The following is a 12,870-nucleotide window of genomic DNA, read 5'->3' as shown; positions in this document are numbered from 1 at the left end:
CAGAACGGCGGTAACTACATTTTTGGTTGTCCAAAACAGGGGGAGACTTTAGGTATACGACCCCATTCCCATTCCCAGTCTTTCCGAGAAATAACATCTTTCAACAGATCACGTACGACTTATTATACGTGTATCCGTCTGTATCCGTGGATCGGAGGTCTGGTTAGCCGGGGTAGCCAGAAGTTCAGAACGCGACTCTGTATCACCGACATTTTTACTACAGATGTACTCAATACAATCCCGTTCTCGCGAGAGTCATATTTTGTCTCGGAAGACGTCATTTTCTGACTCCATTTTCTGATTAATATACGAGTCGAAATCGAATACACCGAAGGTAACGATAAACGGCCCTCGGGTCAATGCAATCTTAACTGAAGAGTTGTTATTCGGCATTTCGGTTAGCATTGCAGGAATGAGATGACTGCATCGGATTACGGCCTCAATTGTAACAAATTAGTCTGCAGACATGCGTTACTCTTGTTATGTCTTGCTCAATGGTAATGTGGTCTGTAGACGACCGTTAGCCTACTATCTGGTGTTCCGGATCAAATCGCACTGACTGATCGACAACCAATAATTTAGGTCATTATCATCGATAGCGCGTGCTCTCGTGACTCTGTATCAGACATTCCACCATTTGGTTGCCTCTCTTTCCGAATACGAAGTATCACTTTTTGGCTCCATTGGACTGTGGCCTGTCAAGATAATTTTGGAAACGTTCAATCTTTGTCACAGAAATCTGATCTACGTCGATCTGTTGGAGATGGAGATTGTTGCTCCACAGACGAATCTCCAAGCATCGCCATTAGTAACGGCTGCTTAATGATAGACCAGCTACGTTAGCGTACTTTTGCCCTACGGAGCAAATACTTGTTATCCTCGCATTGGAAGATTGTCCAGACCTGCCGGCGATGATTGGCTACGGCCTTACAGCGCCGCGCTTTTGAAAAGTCTAGGATTCCTGGCCATCATTTCGTGTGCAGACGATGAAAGCTACGCACCGACCTTGGATCCGCCGATTCGTTAACCGGCAAAGGCGAGAAACATCAGAACTTAATTGCGACTGTCGATGCAGATGATATTACAAAGCTAACAGAATTGCATGGCCGCCGGTTAATCCTTTGAAACGGCTCTTTAGATTATAGGGGCCGGCCCTTGGTATCTCATGCTAGACGATGAGCACTCTTAGGGTAATCTTAGGCTTGGCTGCCTTGGCTGGTTGCAACGTGGCTGTCATTAGAGTCTAAGGGAGAGTTCGCCGTGACACGCCATAGCCAGGGACTACCTTCCCAATACATTCTGTTGCAAGGGAAACCGAAAAGTGACTTCGTGCCACGTACTCAGCAGTGGGTCGACAATGCCCTGAGTCGCAGTAGTGTCGTCAGTTTCTTAGGATCTGATAACGTAAGGCTTGGCTTGGCATCAACAACACCCGTTCTTCTTACACAGTGTAGGCTTCTTCCCAGTAATTTTGCCACCACATCGCCAGGCATACCAGGGGAATCACCCAGCTGATGGGGTCGACACGGCTAATAGGGGCTGATCTCTCCATCAACTACGGACATCACTATCGACAATCTATAAATCGCGTTGTATACGTCTGTAAATGGCATTTCTTACAGGCGATAATGGGCTCTTACACTATTTGATGACTGCCCCTGGCTGAATGCTTCCTGTTAAAGCTGCAGGGATGGATGGCTGGTCAGATGTTAACCCCTTTATGTATTGTGACTGGGCTTCTAACCATTAAATCAAATTGACATGAACTATAAATTGACATTTGTTGCCCTTGCTTGTCCCCGGGATGAGAACCTTAAAACACGTTGGCTCATAGTCACTCTATGCGACAAGTATGAAATCCTCCTTTCCTGTGGGTTTTCTTAATCTGCTGATAACACTCCAGCAATCATATCGATGGGGAGCGAGGAAACTGTTCTTTTAGAACACCTCTACCTTGGAGCATGAGGAACTTTTTAGCTGCAGTTTCCGATAATGCAAATAGCACTTGAAGTTGTCAATATTGAAATTGATATTTTTATCGGGTGTCCGATCGCGTACTGACCTTGCTCATCTTAGCCATGAGAAGCTTAAGCCATGGATCAAATCTGTATTTGGTAACTGACGGACTTTCTCTTGATAGATGACACCCCAGCCTTGAAAGGCTGATAATCCAAATCCCACTTGAAGTCGTCGATATGTTTCGGTTGATATTGATGTCGCTGCTCATCTAGTCGTGAGAAGTTGAAAACGTGTCGAAGGAAACTCGATAAAACCTCATCAATATTAACATTTCTTCATTGAAGAGACAAATATGTTTCGAAGTATCTGAAAATATATTGGTGTACATCTCAGTCCAATCTTATCTTACCTATCTTAATCATTCTGGCTTGAAAATGCACATAATTCGTATCAAATTGTTTTCCAACACGACGTTACCTTGTCCATTCTGTCGATATTGAAATACAATTTAAAATCTATTGAGATGATAATTTTCCGTTAAACTGTCATAATCATTGCCGAAGCATTGAACATCATAAACACGCTCGATATGCTGGTCATACTCGAGTTTCTGAATAGAACCCATCAGGCCGTATCTCGCTGACCGATCTGCGCCAGAAATATAAACAGGAAATAAGAAGGTTAGTTTTCACCGTCCGAGAAAATGTAAAAGGTCGGCCGAAAGGTTGGTCTTGCGAAATCCACGTTAATGATGAATACAGTCGACTGGTGCATTTGTCTCTAAAGGCAAACCCAATGATGCTAATGATGGGCAATCGACCACAGAAAAGCTGATGGTGAAGGAATGGATACCATGAAATGTTGTAGGACCATGGCGTCTAACCCATTTCATTCTACGATTTCTGGTGCTGTTTGCAGATGTCGCGAAGTGTGAAACCATCAGTGAAAGTATCATCAAAACTGATCATTGGACCAACACCCCTCTTTACGCCTATGTCTACCGCGACCTCGAGACAGCTTTCTCCAGAATAAGCAACCAGCTCTTGCAGCTGTGACCCCCGACCACTAGAGGTCGCGGGTTAATCCACATCACAAACAACCGTCTCCCCGGCGACAGATAGATCTGAAGACTAACCCAAGTGAACGACAAGGGCTAAAGTGACCAGGCCACTTAATACCAGACAAGGCTATCAGTTTATTGGGTAGGGGCAATAATAATTGCCTAGATGTGGCTTGTCTCCAAGAGAGAGAGGGACTCAAAGAGGGACTCGAGCATTGTCAGAGGCCATCTGTGGTTTATCTACCTGTTTCCCTGCCAAATGACAACACTGACAACGAGCTCGTGCTCTGCGTTGCTTGTTGACAAGTGAGCAGAGTATCAGGGAAGGTGTCCTAGAATAACTATCGCTGTGACTCGACCCGTATTAAATGGGTTAATACACGTCGCAGACAGCCACTTCCCCGGCGACAGATAGATCCAACATCATTCTGCAGCAAGCAACATTTTATTCTATGAATGAATTCGATGCTTTGCTGTCTTAGACTATGATTTACGCGCAGAAACCGTTGTACTCGGAGTGTAATCTGCGCTACAATCGATGGAACACAGCAGCCTATTGTTAAATGAATGAATCGAGTAATATTGGGTGGAAAAATATTAATGGAACGGAGTTTCTTTGGATACGAAGTTGCCTTTTTAGATGTTATTCTGCCGCTGTACCATACTCCGGCGCCGTTATAGTAGTGTGGTGAGGCGGTCTGCTTGAATGGTGTCTGTTTTTGAGAATGCCGCTGTACGTGGAGACGGCAACGTTTTGATTGGATTAGCGTGTGACCTCTGGAGGTGAACTTTTCGCGATTTCGCCTTTTTTACATTTTTAATCAAAACAGCAATAATTTCCCTCACCGGCATCATGCTGAAATAATTGCACTGGAGCATTATTTTGACTGACAGCTTTTTACTTGAAATTACTGTGTTATGGTAATCAACATTGGGAATTGGAAACCGGTTAACATATGTACTAGATCAGCGTGGAAGAGCATTTAATGCTCATCTTGAAGAAATGAAATTGTTTTCCTACAACTATGAATCGACTTAATAAACTAAATAATACTGACACTAATACGAGCAATATACATGTAATACTAGCAATATAATAAAGTTAAAGGTTTCTCCGTATGTCTGAGAGAGGTGCTAATATCTAAGAAGATGCAGTTGCATGGAAAACGACGTGATATTTTGTAATTTTGTACTTCTTAATTCATTGCTATTGAATCCTCCGTAACTTTGAAATTCGTCTTAAGTGTCTCGCGTCAAAAGCCCAACTGAAGGGAACATCGAATATAAACACTCAAGCATTCTATGTTCATCAAATAACATGGAGTTGCCATTTATTGCCAAGTCATGAATTATTGTCTGCTTGACATTTTAGCATGCCTTTACAGGATGCTTTAGGAAGCCGCACTTTTTTTCTGTTTCCACGCGAACATTTCCAAAAAGCGTCTGATTTCCCGGGCGACGATATTGCACTTCACGTCAAATAAATCATCAGTGAAGCATGTTTTTGGTATGGGATCTAATTTCGTTATCTTTTTCTCGTGCACTTTTAATGAGATTTTACCACACAAATTGCTTTTTATTTTTTACACAAACAATACTTTTTGGCGGAGAGATGAGTACGTTTTCGTTTTTATTACGCCGAGGATAGCTACAAGACCCCGAGAAGTAGATGCATCATATCGAAACATTGCCCAAGCGGTATCACGGCTACTTTTTCTTCTTCTTCGGCATTCAACCAGCCTAAACAGTGGTTTGTCGTATCTAGGTAATGCTGTGTTCTCCACAGTTTCCCCTCGACATTGGTGTCTGTGGCCAGAACTTCTGTCGTAAATCACGGTGCAGGATGTGGTATGCTGTCTGCCGGCACTGTTGTCTGGCACTGTCATCACGACTTCAATCTGGTTGATATGAACGATGGCGACGTCTGCTTCGTTGATTTGAAGTGTGTATTTATCGATTGATCAATTACTGCGCGGAAAGCTACAATATCCCGAAGATGCGATAAAACAGAGCGCATCCGCATCACGTATTTAATCTGATTGGTCGATTTGAACCATGTTGTTTTTTGATTGGTCAATTTGAACCGTGTACCCATCAGGATTATTCGATTACTTTGCGGAAGGCTATACACGTGGTAAGCATCTGCATCACGTATGCAATTTCTGATTGGTCGATTTGAACCATGTAGCCGTTTGATTGGTTGATTTGAACCGTGCATTCATCATGATTGGTCAATTTGTGATCCCAGCTTGTGATATATATGTGGGGTTGATGAGGAGATTATTGAATGCTAAACGGAGCGCGATGCCTTCTCATCGTTTGTTCAGCTGGGAGTGGGTAATTCGGCCGAATCGAGATCAGGCCATACATTGGCTGAGGCATTAACCCGTGACACGATAGAGGAAAATAGATAATATGGCCAAATAAATGGCTGTTTCAGTCTGCTATGAGATACGACTGCCCTGCCTCGTGCATTCGCCACTTTCCTCAAGCAGCTTGGGACTTCGTGACATGAATCGACCAATCAGAAGAGAGCTATCATGATTTTTCGGACAGCACGGCCATATACGGGGTTTTGATTGGTCTAAACCTGTCACCTGGCAGGAATTTCTACATGATTTCTGCCTGAGGAAAGTGGCGAATGTTTTTTTAAACGACTTTTAATTTCTATTAAGTTATTTGTTATTTACTTGACATTTATTTTCTCAATTCTATTTTCCCCTTATTTCGGGGCGAATTCACCCTCATTATTAATTCACCCTCATTAATTTCTATTAAGTTATTTGTTATTTACTTGACATTTATTTTCTCAACTCTATTTTCCCCTAATTTCGGGGCGAATTCACCCTCATTATTAATCCCCCTGGCCCGGTTGTTAGAAATCATGTTAACATGTCGGTACACTTCGGTACATGTGCATCAATGCACATATAACAGCATGTCAATATGATGCTCTGAGCTTACACGCTATTTTCGAACAACCGGGCCCTGAGTCCAACCCTATACTATATTTTCATCAGAGACAATAAACTGTGTCTGCTTTTGCGGATCTGTTCCGTGCGCTCTCAATGGAACGCTGCGTGTGGCCACCATTCAGTGTCGTGTCATTATCTCTTAATGAATACGCCACCCCAGTCATTAACTGCAAAGTTACTTCCTAAAATCAATTAAATGTATCCCGTAACCTCTGTGTTGTTAATTCCCTCGACTGAATTGACTCACTGAACCAAAGAACTGATCCCACCGCTGAGGATTTTTTTCCACTCGTGCTTGAGTTGGGCAATTCTTCGAATAGCGTGCTCTCCTGTTTCCAAGCAGCCCGCAAACACGCGATTTTAATTGCTGCGACTTCCGGTCATGATCGCTTGGGACAAAATGTCTCCTTAGCGATGTTCATCGACAAGAAGTGGCGATCACTATATCGGTTGTCCGTTTTTTTCGCAGACAAGCGGTCTTTTTATTGCTCATCGCGGCGAATCAGCGATAAAAAACTTTCGTTTGCAAGGCGCTTTAATGACGGAGGTCAGTCTGTCACTGAAGTCAACATTAATTTCCCCTGACACCGAGGTCATGATCAACAAGGTCACTGCTAACTTACATCCTCGGTCAACCGGATCACCCGCAGTGACTGTGGACTTTCGCGACCCCCAAGACCGAACATTATAACAAGTCAATACCCTCTGTAGTCTCTCTCGACAGGTCAGTTTGCCCCACTCTTTGTAACAAAGTGTTACACCGCATGGCTATATTTTCTTGCCTCATTTCCAATGACGAAAATCAGCCATCAGAAATATACGCTCCCCTGACACTATCCTTATCAACCGGATCACATATTTTCAAATATATTTCCAAAGTAAGGCAATTTATTTTCTCCAGTATTCTCGACGTTCAAGCTTCCCTTAGGTACCCACCTAATCAATGGTTACAATGGGGGAATATTTATCAGGAAATTGCAGTCCTTCCTTGAGCAAGGTGGGGCATTTGCACACGGAAGATGTCGGATGGCGTCGTCGCTTGGAATAGTGGCCGTTCTTAGTCGATACTCATTGTCATTTAGTGGCATGATTCCTATATAGAGTTGTCAGTTGGTTGACCTTTACTGCTCGACGTATAACCACCATATTGAGGCACCGAGGCTTCCGCCCGTCACGTGAGAGATATTTAACGGTTTCTAGCGCAGTGCACGATCGACCACACGTGCACGTTACGTTGGGTCGTCTAGAGCTCTCTATCTTGACTAAAAATCGAAAGAAAAGTTACAGCGGCTTACGCACTGATTAATGTCCCCTTAATCGGAAATACTGGGGAATGGTAATCCAATCCCAGATCACCCAGGGGCTATAAGACGCCTTGGGAACGCTCCACCGGCCAGACAACATCTTCACTTAACTATAACCACTATTTATGCATATTTAAAGGTCGCCCTTGGGGTCTGTTTGACTCTTAAAATATGTATAAGGAAGGACCGGAGGGGCATCCTGGGAGATGGAAAGATTGCGCGGAAATAGAACCAGCTGATAGCACATGGAGTCTTATTGGTTTTAACCCTTCCTCGACCGATTGCGTGTATAGTTTTCCAATCACAAAAATCGTATATACGGATGGACGCGACACAGTCATCCCATCAACCCGTCAAACAAACGGGTATTCGAAAAAGCTGGATCATAGGACTTACTGGATTTACTTGATTGTGACTCATGAATCACCACCGCCTGGATGGATTGTTATTACCTAACTATGTACTTCAAGTGCACACACTGGTACTGCCAGCAAGGATAGCTCAGACTCGGCTTCGCAAGAGAATTGGCCTAACTATAATAATAATATTTATTGCACCCCCATAATTGGGGAAAAGAAATATACAAGTACATTCAAAGACAGTACATAGTAGTTCAACTTATCAGTACATAGTATAGTAAATTAAAATCACTTGAGCAAAGGCCTGGTCAGGGCCATATATGTACATAAAAGATATATAATGAAATTTAAAAACTCTTCAGTAAGAGCCTGGTCAGGGCCAACTCAGTGCCCCCATTATTGTAAGTAGGGGAGCGGAGGAGAGATCGAAGAGAGTCCACGACTCCGTCTGACATGGGCGCGGGCTCTCCCGCTCTCTCCTCCCAACCCCTGTTTAATAAAATGTCCACTGGGGCAACACCCGCTTTTACACTATTACCGGCGGTTCTACAAGAACTACAAAGCTGACAGAAGGTTTGTATTGTAGCGGATCAACTTCCTAAGTCAAGGTGCGAACGATTCTGAACTTGAGTCTGGGCATTCGATTAGACATTTGAGCTTGAGTCTTGGCATTTGATTAGACATATGAGATAATGACAGCATGAGGCTGAGTATTGGAACCTTCACGATATACAGTATAGCATGCAGTGCCTGCTACAGCATTCCAGGCGGTGGTGATTCATGAGTCACAATCCAGTAAATGCAGGAGTCCAGTGATCCAGCTTTTTCGACTGAATACCCCGAACAAACAGCCCGCTATCTACTTCCACCATTAGAAGCTCAAATACTTGAGACAGCTTTCAGCGTGTTCTCGCCCCATCATCTACTTCTGGGGGTGTTGACTCAAGATGGCATTCCCGTTGTCTGTTTGCTAACATCTTTTCCAATCACTACCGTGATGACAAAAAAGAAAAGATTCCGGTGTAGAAGTAGAAAATGTCCCTATTGAAAAAGTGTCCGATCCTATTGTATTCCGACGGATTGTGGTGTAGGGTTCCATAGAGGCCCTGCATGACTTTTATTACCCCAGCGATTAAAACCACATAATAGAATCGTCTACTCCTGGACCACCAGTACGTTGTAATAATACGACCGGCCTCACCCTTTTTAAAGCAACTGCTGTCTTTTGTAGCATATTCCATCGAAAGTTCAAACAAATTATAAAATCGTTAACCGTCGTCTTCAAAACCTGGAGAAAATGCATATTAATCTCCTCAGAAATTGCCACAAAATCCTAAACGACAAAAAGCACTTCGAGTCCGCTACTCAGACGATAAACAAGAGCCAAGGTAAGGGGCCATCTCAAATATCATAGTTGCCACACTTTGTGTTCGCGTTTAGCGTAACGAAAGTGCTTTTGGGTTTTCATTTGGTTGTGTCGGCGCTTTATTCAAGCGGAACTTAATTTATCGAGGCGGCTGGGAGAGAGACCAAACTTTATTTGTTGGCATCAATAATTTTTACCTTGAGACGGTCCCTTACCTGCTGAGCTTGTTGTTGCGTTGCTATGGACTCGAAGTGCTCCGATAAGTGATTTGAAAGTTTGACAGTTAGCTGGTTATGACATGGATGACCCTTGAAAGTTTCTCGGCCATTATGGGTGCCTTTTTGGAAGAGCTCTTGTGGCAATATTGAGGGCACTTTATTGACATTTAGAGGATAGTAGTTTGATAGACCCATGCAGGTTGGTAGTTCTTTTGTAAGAAGTTAATCGATCCAATCAGAAATGCGCAAAAATGGACGTAGGCGTTGTGACATAGCATGATCGAATTTATAAACTACGCTATTTTTCTGAAAATTCGCCTTACATAATCATCACCGAAAATCTGCACCGATTTTCGGCGCATGACTTGCGTGACGTCATGGCGAAACGAAGTTTATGACGTCATTGAATAAATGACGTCACGACATCACAACGGCTTCGAGCGCGCCATAACAACCAAACTTTTGTTTTCCATCACCACCATTTTTGATCGTTTTATAATAAATTTGGAAAGATTGTGGGACAATGGGCTGCAATAAGTCTAAGGTTGTTCCGTTTAAGAAGCAGGAGAGGAGAGAGAATGCTACTGCATTGAAGAAAGCCAGGCCGAGGTCGGCTAAGAAGAACAGGGTAGATGTCAAGACCGCTTACGATAAAGAATTCGCTGAAGATTGTTACTATGGCAGAAGGAGTGACAGCATGGAGTGTCTTGCTGATCTGCACTCCTACCAGGAGGACGTTTTAACTCAGTCTTGGAGTTATTCCTCCATGGAGGAATCAGTAGAAGAACGAAGGTACAGCACCGAACGTGTAGCGGATGTAAGGCTGTACCAAAAAGGTTTGCTGTCTCCCAGTGTCACGGAGAATGACAGACGAGAATCCCTGGAATATATCGATCTGGAGGATCTTCTTAAAGAGGCGAATGAAGTGGCCGGGCCAGCCCCAAAACCCATCAAGGCCTGGTCGGTAGAGCGACCCGCTGCTAGTAGGGCAGGTGCAAGCCAAGAACCCGCTATTGCTGAGGTTAGATCACGTCCACGCCGCCCGGGGCTAAGTTGGCCTAAGAAGCTGAAAGAGGTCCAGTCACGAATTGGTCAAACCCTGGAGGACAGCCATTGCGTGCGGAAGTCCTTGGCCGGACGGCAACTTTCGAGTCAGATGATGGTTCTTGAGGACTTGGACTTCGAAGAGGAAGAATTTTGTTGACCGCCCCTACGATCTCCTTTCTGCTCAGTGATCCAACCGGACCCCCCGGAAATCTGGCTATCTGATGGTGGGCCGTACTTGCATCGAACCATGGCCGACCACTGAGTTGGAAGCAAGAGGGTCTTCTCGCCCCTGGAAACAGAACAGCAAGAACTTGCCACATTGATCCGTTTTCAGGAAGTGCACTGTATTCACCTCCGTGAAGCCTGGGTGTTCTGTTCGTCTCGCCAGCCAGCTGCGGGCCCTGACCTAATTGTTTCGGTCTTCTCGCACCAACCGACCGACAGCGGGAACCAATATAATACTCTTTTAATTCATTTAGCTTCGTATAGCAAGACCCAAGTCTATCAGAAGGCTCTGCCTTTTGATAAAAAAAACATAATTAATTTGTCATAAACTTTAAAAACAAATTATTTGTGTTGTGTTTTATTTGAGATAACCAATGCGGTTGTTCTGTTCGTTCCGTTAGGCGGGCCTCCTCCGAGGAAAATCTATGTCGGATTTAATAGAATTTACAGCAAGTTTCAGTGATTAAATTTTGTTTAACAACCTGGCACTGAGTTTGTTCTTGCCAAGTATATTCTTGCAGAATGGCGCCATCGAATATTTGTGGGCGGACCAGTGGAGGCATTGTCTGGCTTGCAACGTCACAGCACTTCAAATGTGTGGCTCTTGTTCTTTAAAACAACAAGATCGAATTCAATAATGCAAGAATCACAGCAATATTGGGCTCATATGAAAATCTTTGCATATTTTTTCTTTTTCAGGATGGTACCATCGAAATTCCGCGGAGACATGGGAGTAGCAACAATGGGCGATGACGTCACAATAATACAGAGCCTCGGCATTCATTTCATCACAACATTTTTATTCGTGCTAACATTTTTCGCCACAGTGGATCCAAATCGGCCTACATTAGGCAGCCAGCCGCTAGCTGTGGGGCTCTCCATGATGTTGGGACATCTCGTAGGGGTAGGTAAAGTTTGGGTGTCTGAAAACACGGAACGAAACAGAAACGAAACGAAACAGAAACGAGGTACGAGACCGAAGAGTTGGCATGTGCGTAGATGAAGACCGCTGTAAAATTAGCATTAGTATCCACATGGCGATTCTATCAAATATAAGTTCTAGCGTTTCATACTGTGAGTCTAAAAGCACTTGACATTCATTACCAATTCTCTTTTTATTTCAGACGCATTATTCCAATTCTGCTATCAATCCCGCTCGGGCGCTAGGCCCTGCGTTCATCACAAGCTGCTGGAAAGACCAATGGGTGAGTCCCGTCCCGTCAACTTATTATTATTTTTCTTGTACCTCGGGCCAACTGCCCAGACCTCAAACACAACGTTACGCAACGGGGCCGGCCGTTACGCAACGGGAGCCGTGAAAAAAAATACGAGTAACACCTTTTTCATAATTTTGTCCGAGGATTCGATAGCTTTCAGTACGCACTGTGCCTGTATCAGTTAGTATCCAAGTTACTTGAGATGAACGCACAATAAGTTCCGGAAGCTAGTATCGGACGCTAGTATCGGGTAAGTCCCATCATAAATTCAATGATGGGCCATCCTAGATTCTAATCCACCACTCGAATGACGTTTACTGAGAGGTTAAAGATCGCAACCTCTCTATTCGGGACAGGATTACACTATCACGACTATCGTATTAAACATCTCACTGTTCAATCGATATGGCGTCCTCGCGCCGATGGTGAGATTCGAATGCGATGGCAAATTGATCATATCACGTGACAGCTGTCAATCAATCAAATAACACTTGGAAAACTAGACAACGAAATATTATTAACCCTTTTAATAAAAGAAAACACAGAAATGTTCATGAATTTTTCTCGTTTCTCGTAAATGGTATCGGAGTATTGAACGACACACACTGGTGGTATTAGCCCGAGGCGAGTGTTTGGTGATCATGTAAAGAAGATAAGAACGGATTTTCCATCATCACCCTGCACAGTGAGCTATGCTTGGTGCAATTTGCTCCTCAGAGTTTGTTCCCTTAACCCTTTCACTGCCAGTGACGGACGATTTTGCTCAATATAAAAATGTCTGAAAATCTGAAATACTATTGAAACCATGTCACATTGGCACTCGTCGAGAGCTTTCCAATGAATACTTATGTGATAGGGTTTAGGTACCCTTTGAAGTTGTTATTATTTTCAATTTGGTCAAACGCTTCTTGGCAATGAAAGGGTTAATGAGTCGAGGAACGTCCAGTTTCTAAGGGACAAATCACGCCGAGCAGAGCTGATAATCCAGGGTGATCATACGCCGGCCCGGCCAACGGCCATTACATTGGAATTGCGCTTCTTGGAGCCAGCCTCCGCAAAATATGCGACTTGTAAATAATCTTTGAGTGTTTACTCATTCTAGTTATGACCCAGGCACCACGAGGTCGGAAATGAAAAATT

General features: G+C 43.8%; 1 protein-coding gene across 4 annotated transcripts in view; it reads left to right on the top strand.

The window, feature by feature from the left end:
• The window catches only part of LOC135503305 (lens fiber major intrinsic protein-like), a 28,622-nt gene that overhangs the window by 10,858 nt on the left and 4,894 nt on the right, over window positions 1-12,870 (top strand). For all 4 annotated transcript variants that reach the window (XM_064796820.1, XM_064796819.1, XM_064796821.1 and 1 more), the window contains exons 3-4: window positions 11,213-11,417; window positions 11,638-11,718. In XM_064796820.1, coding sequence (XP_064652890.1) covers window positions 11,213-11,417; window positions 11,638-11,718 — 286 coding nt within the window. The remainder of the gene's footprint in view (window positions 1-11,212; window positions 11,418-11,637; window positions 11,719-12,870) is intronic.

The sequence above is a fragment of the Lineus longissimus genome, chromosome 19 (assembly GCF_910592395.1).
Source record: "Lineus longissimus chromosome 19, tnLinLong1.2, whole genome shotgun sequence".
Taxonomy (NCBI): Eukaryota; Metazoa; Nemertea; class Pilidiophora; order Heteronemertea; family Lineidae; genus Lineus; species Lineus longissimus.
The sequence above is the reverse complement of the archived record's forward strand: the minus strand, read 5'-3'. Positions and strand labels throughout refer to the sequence as shown.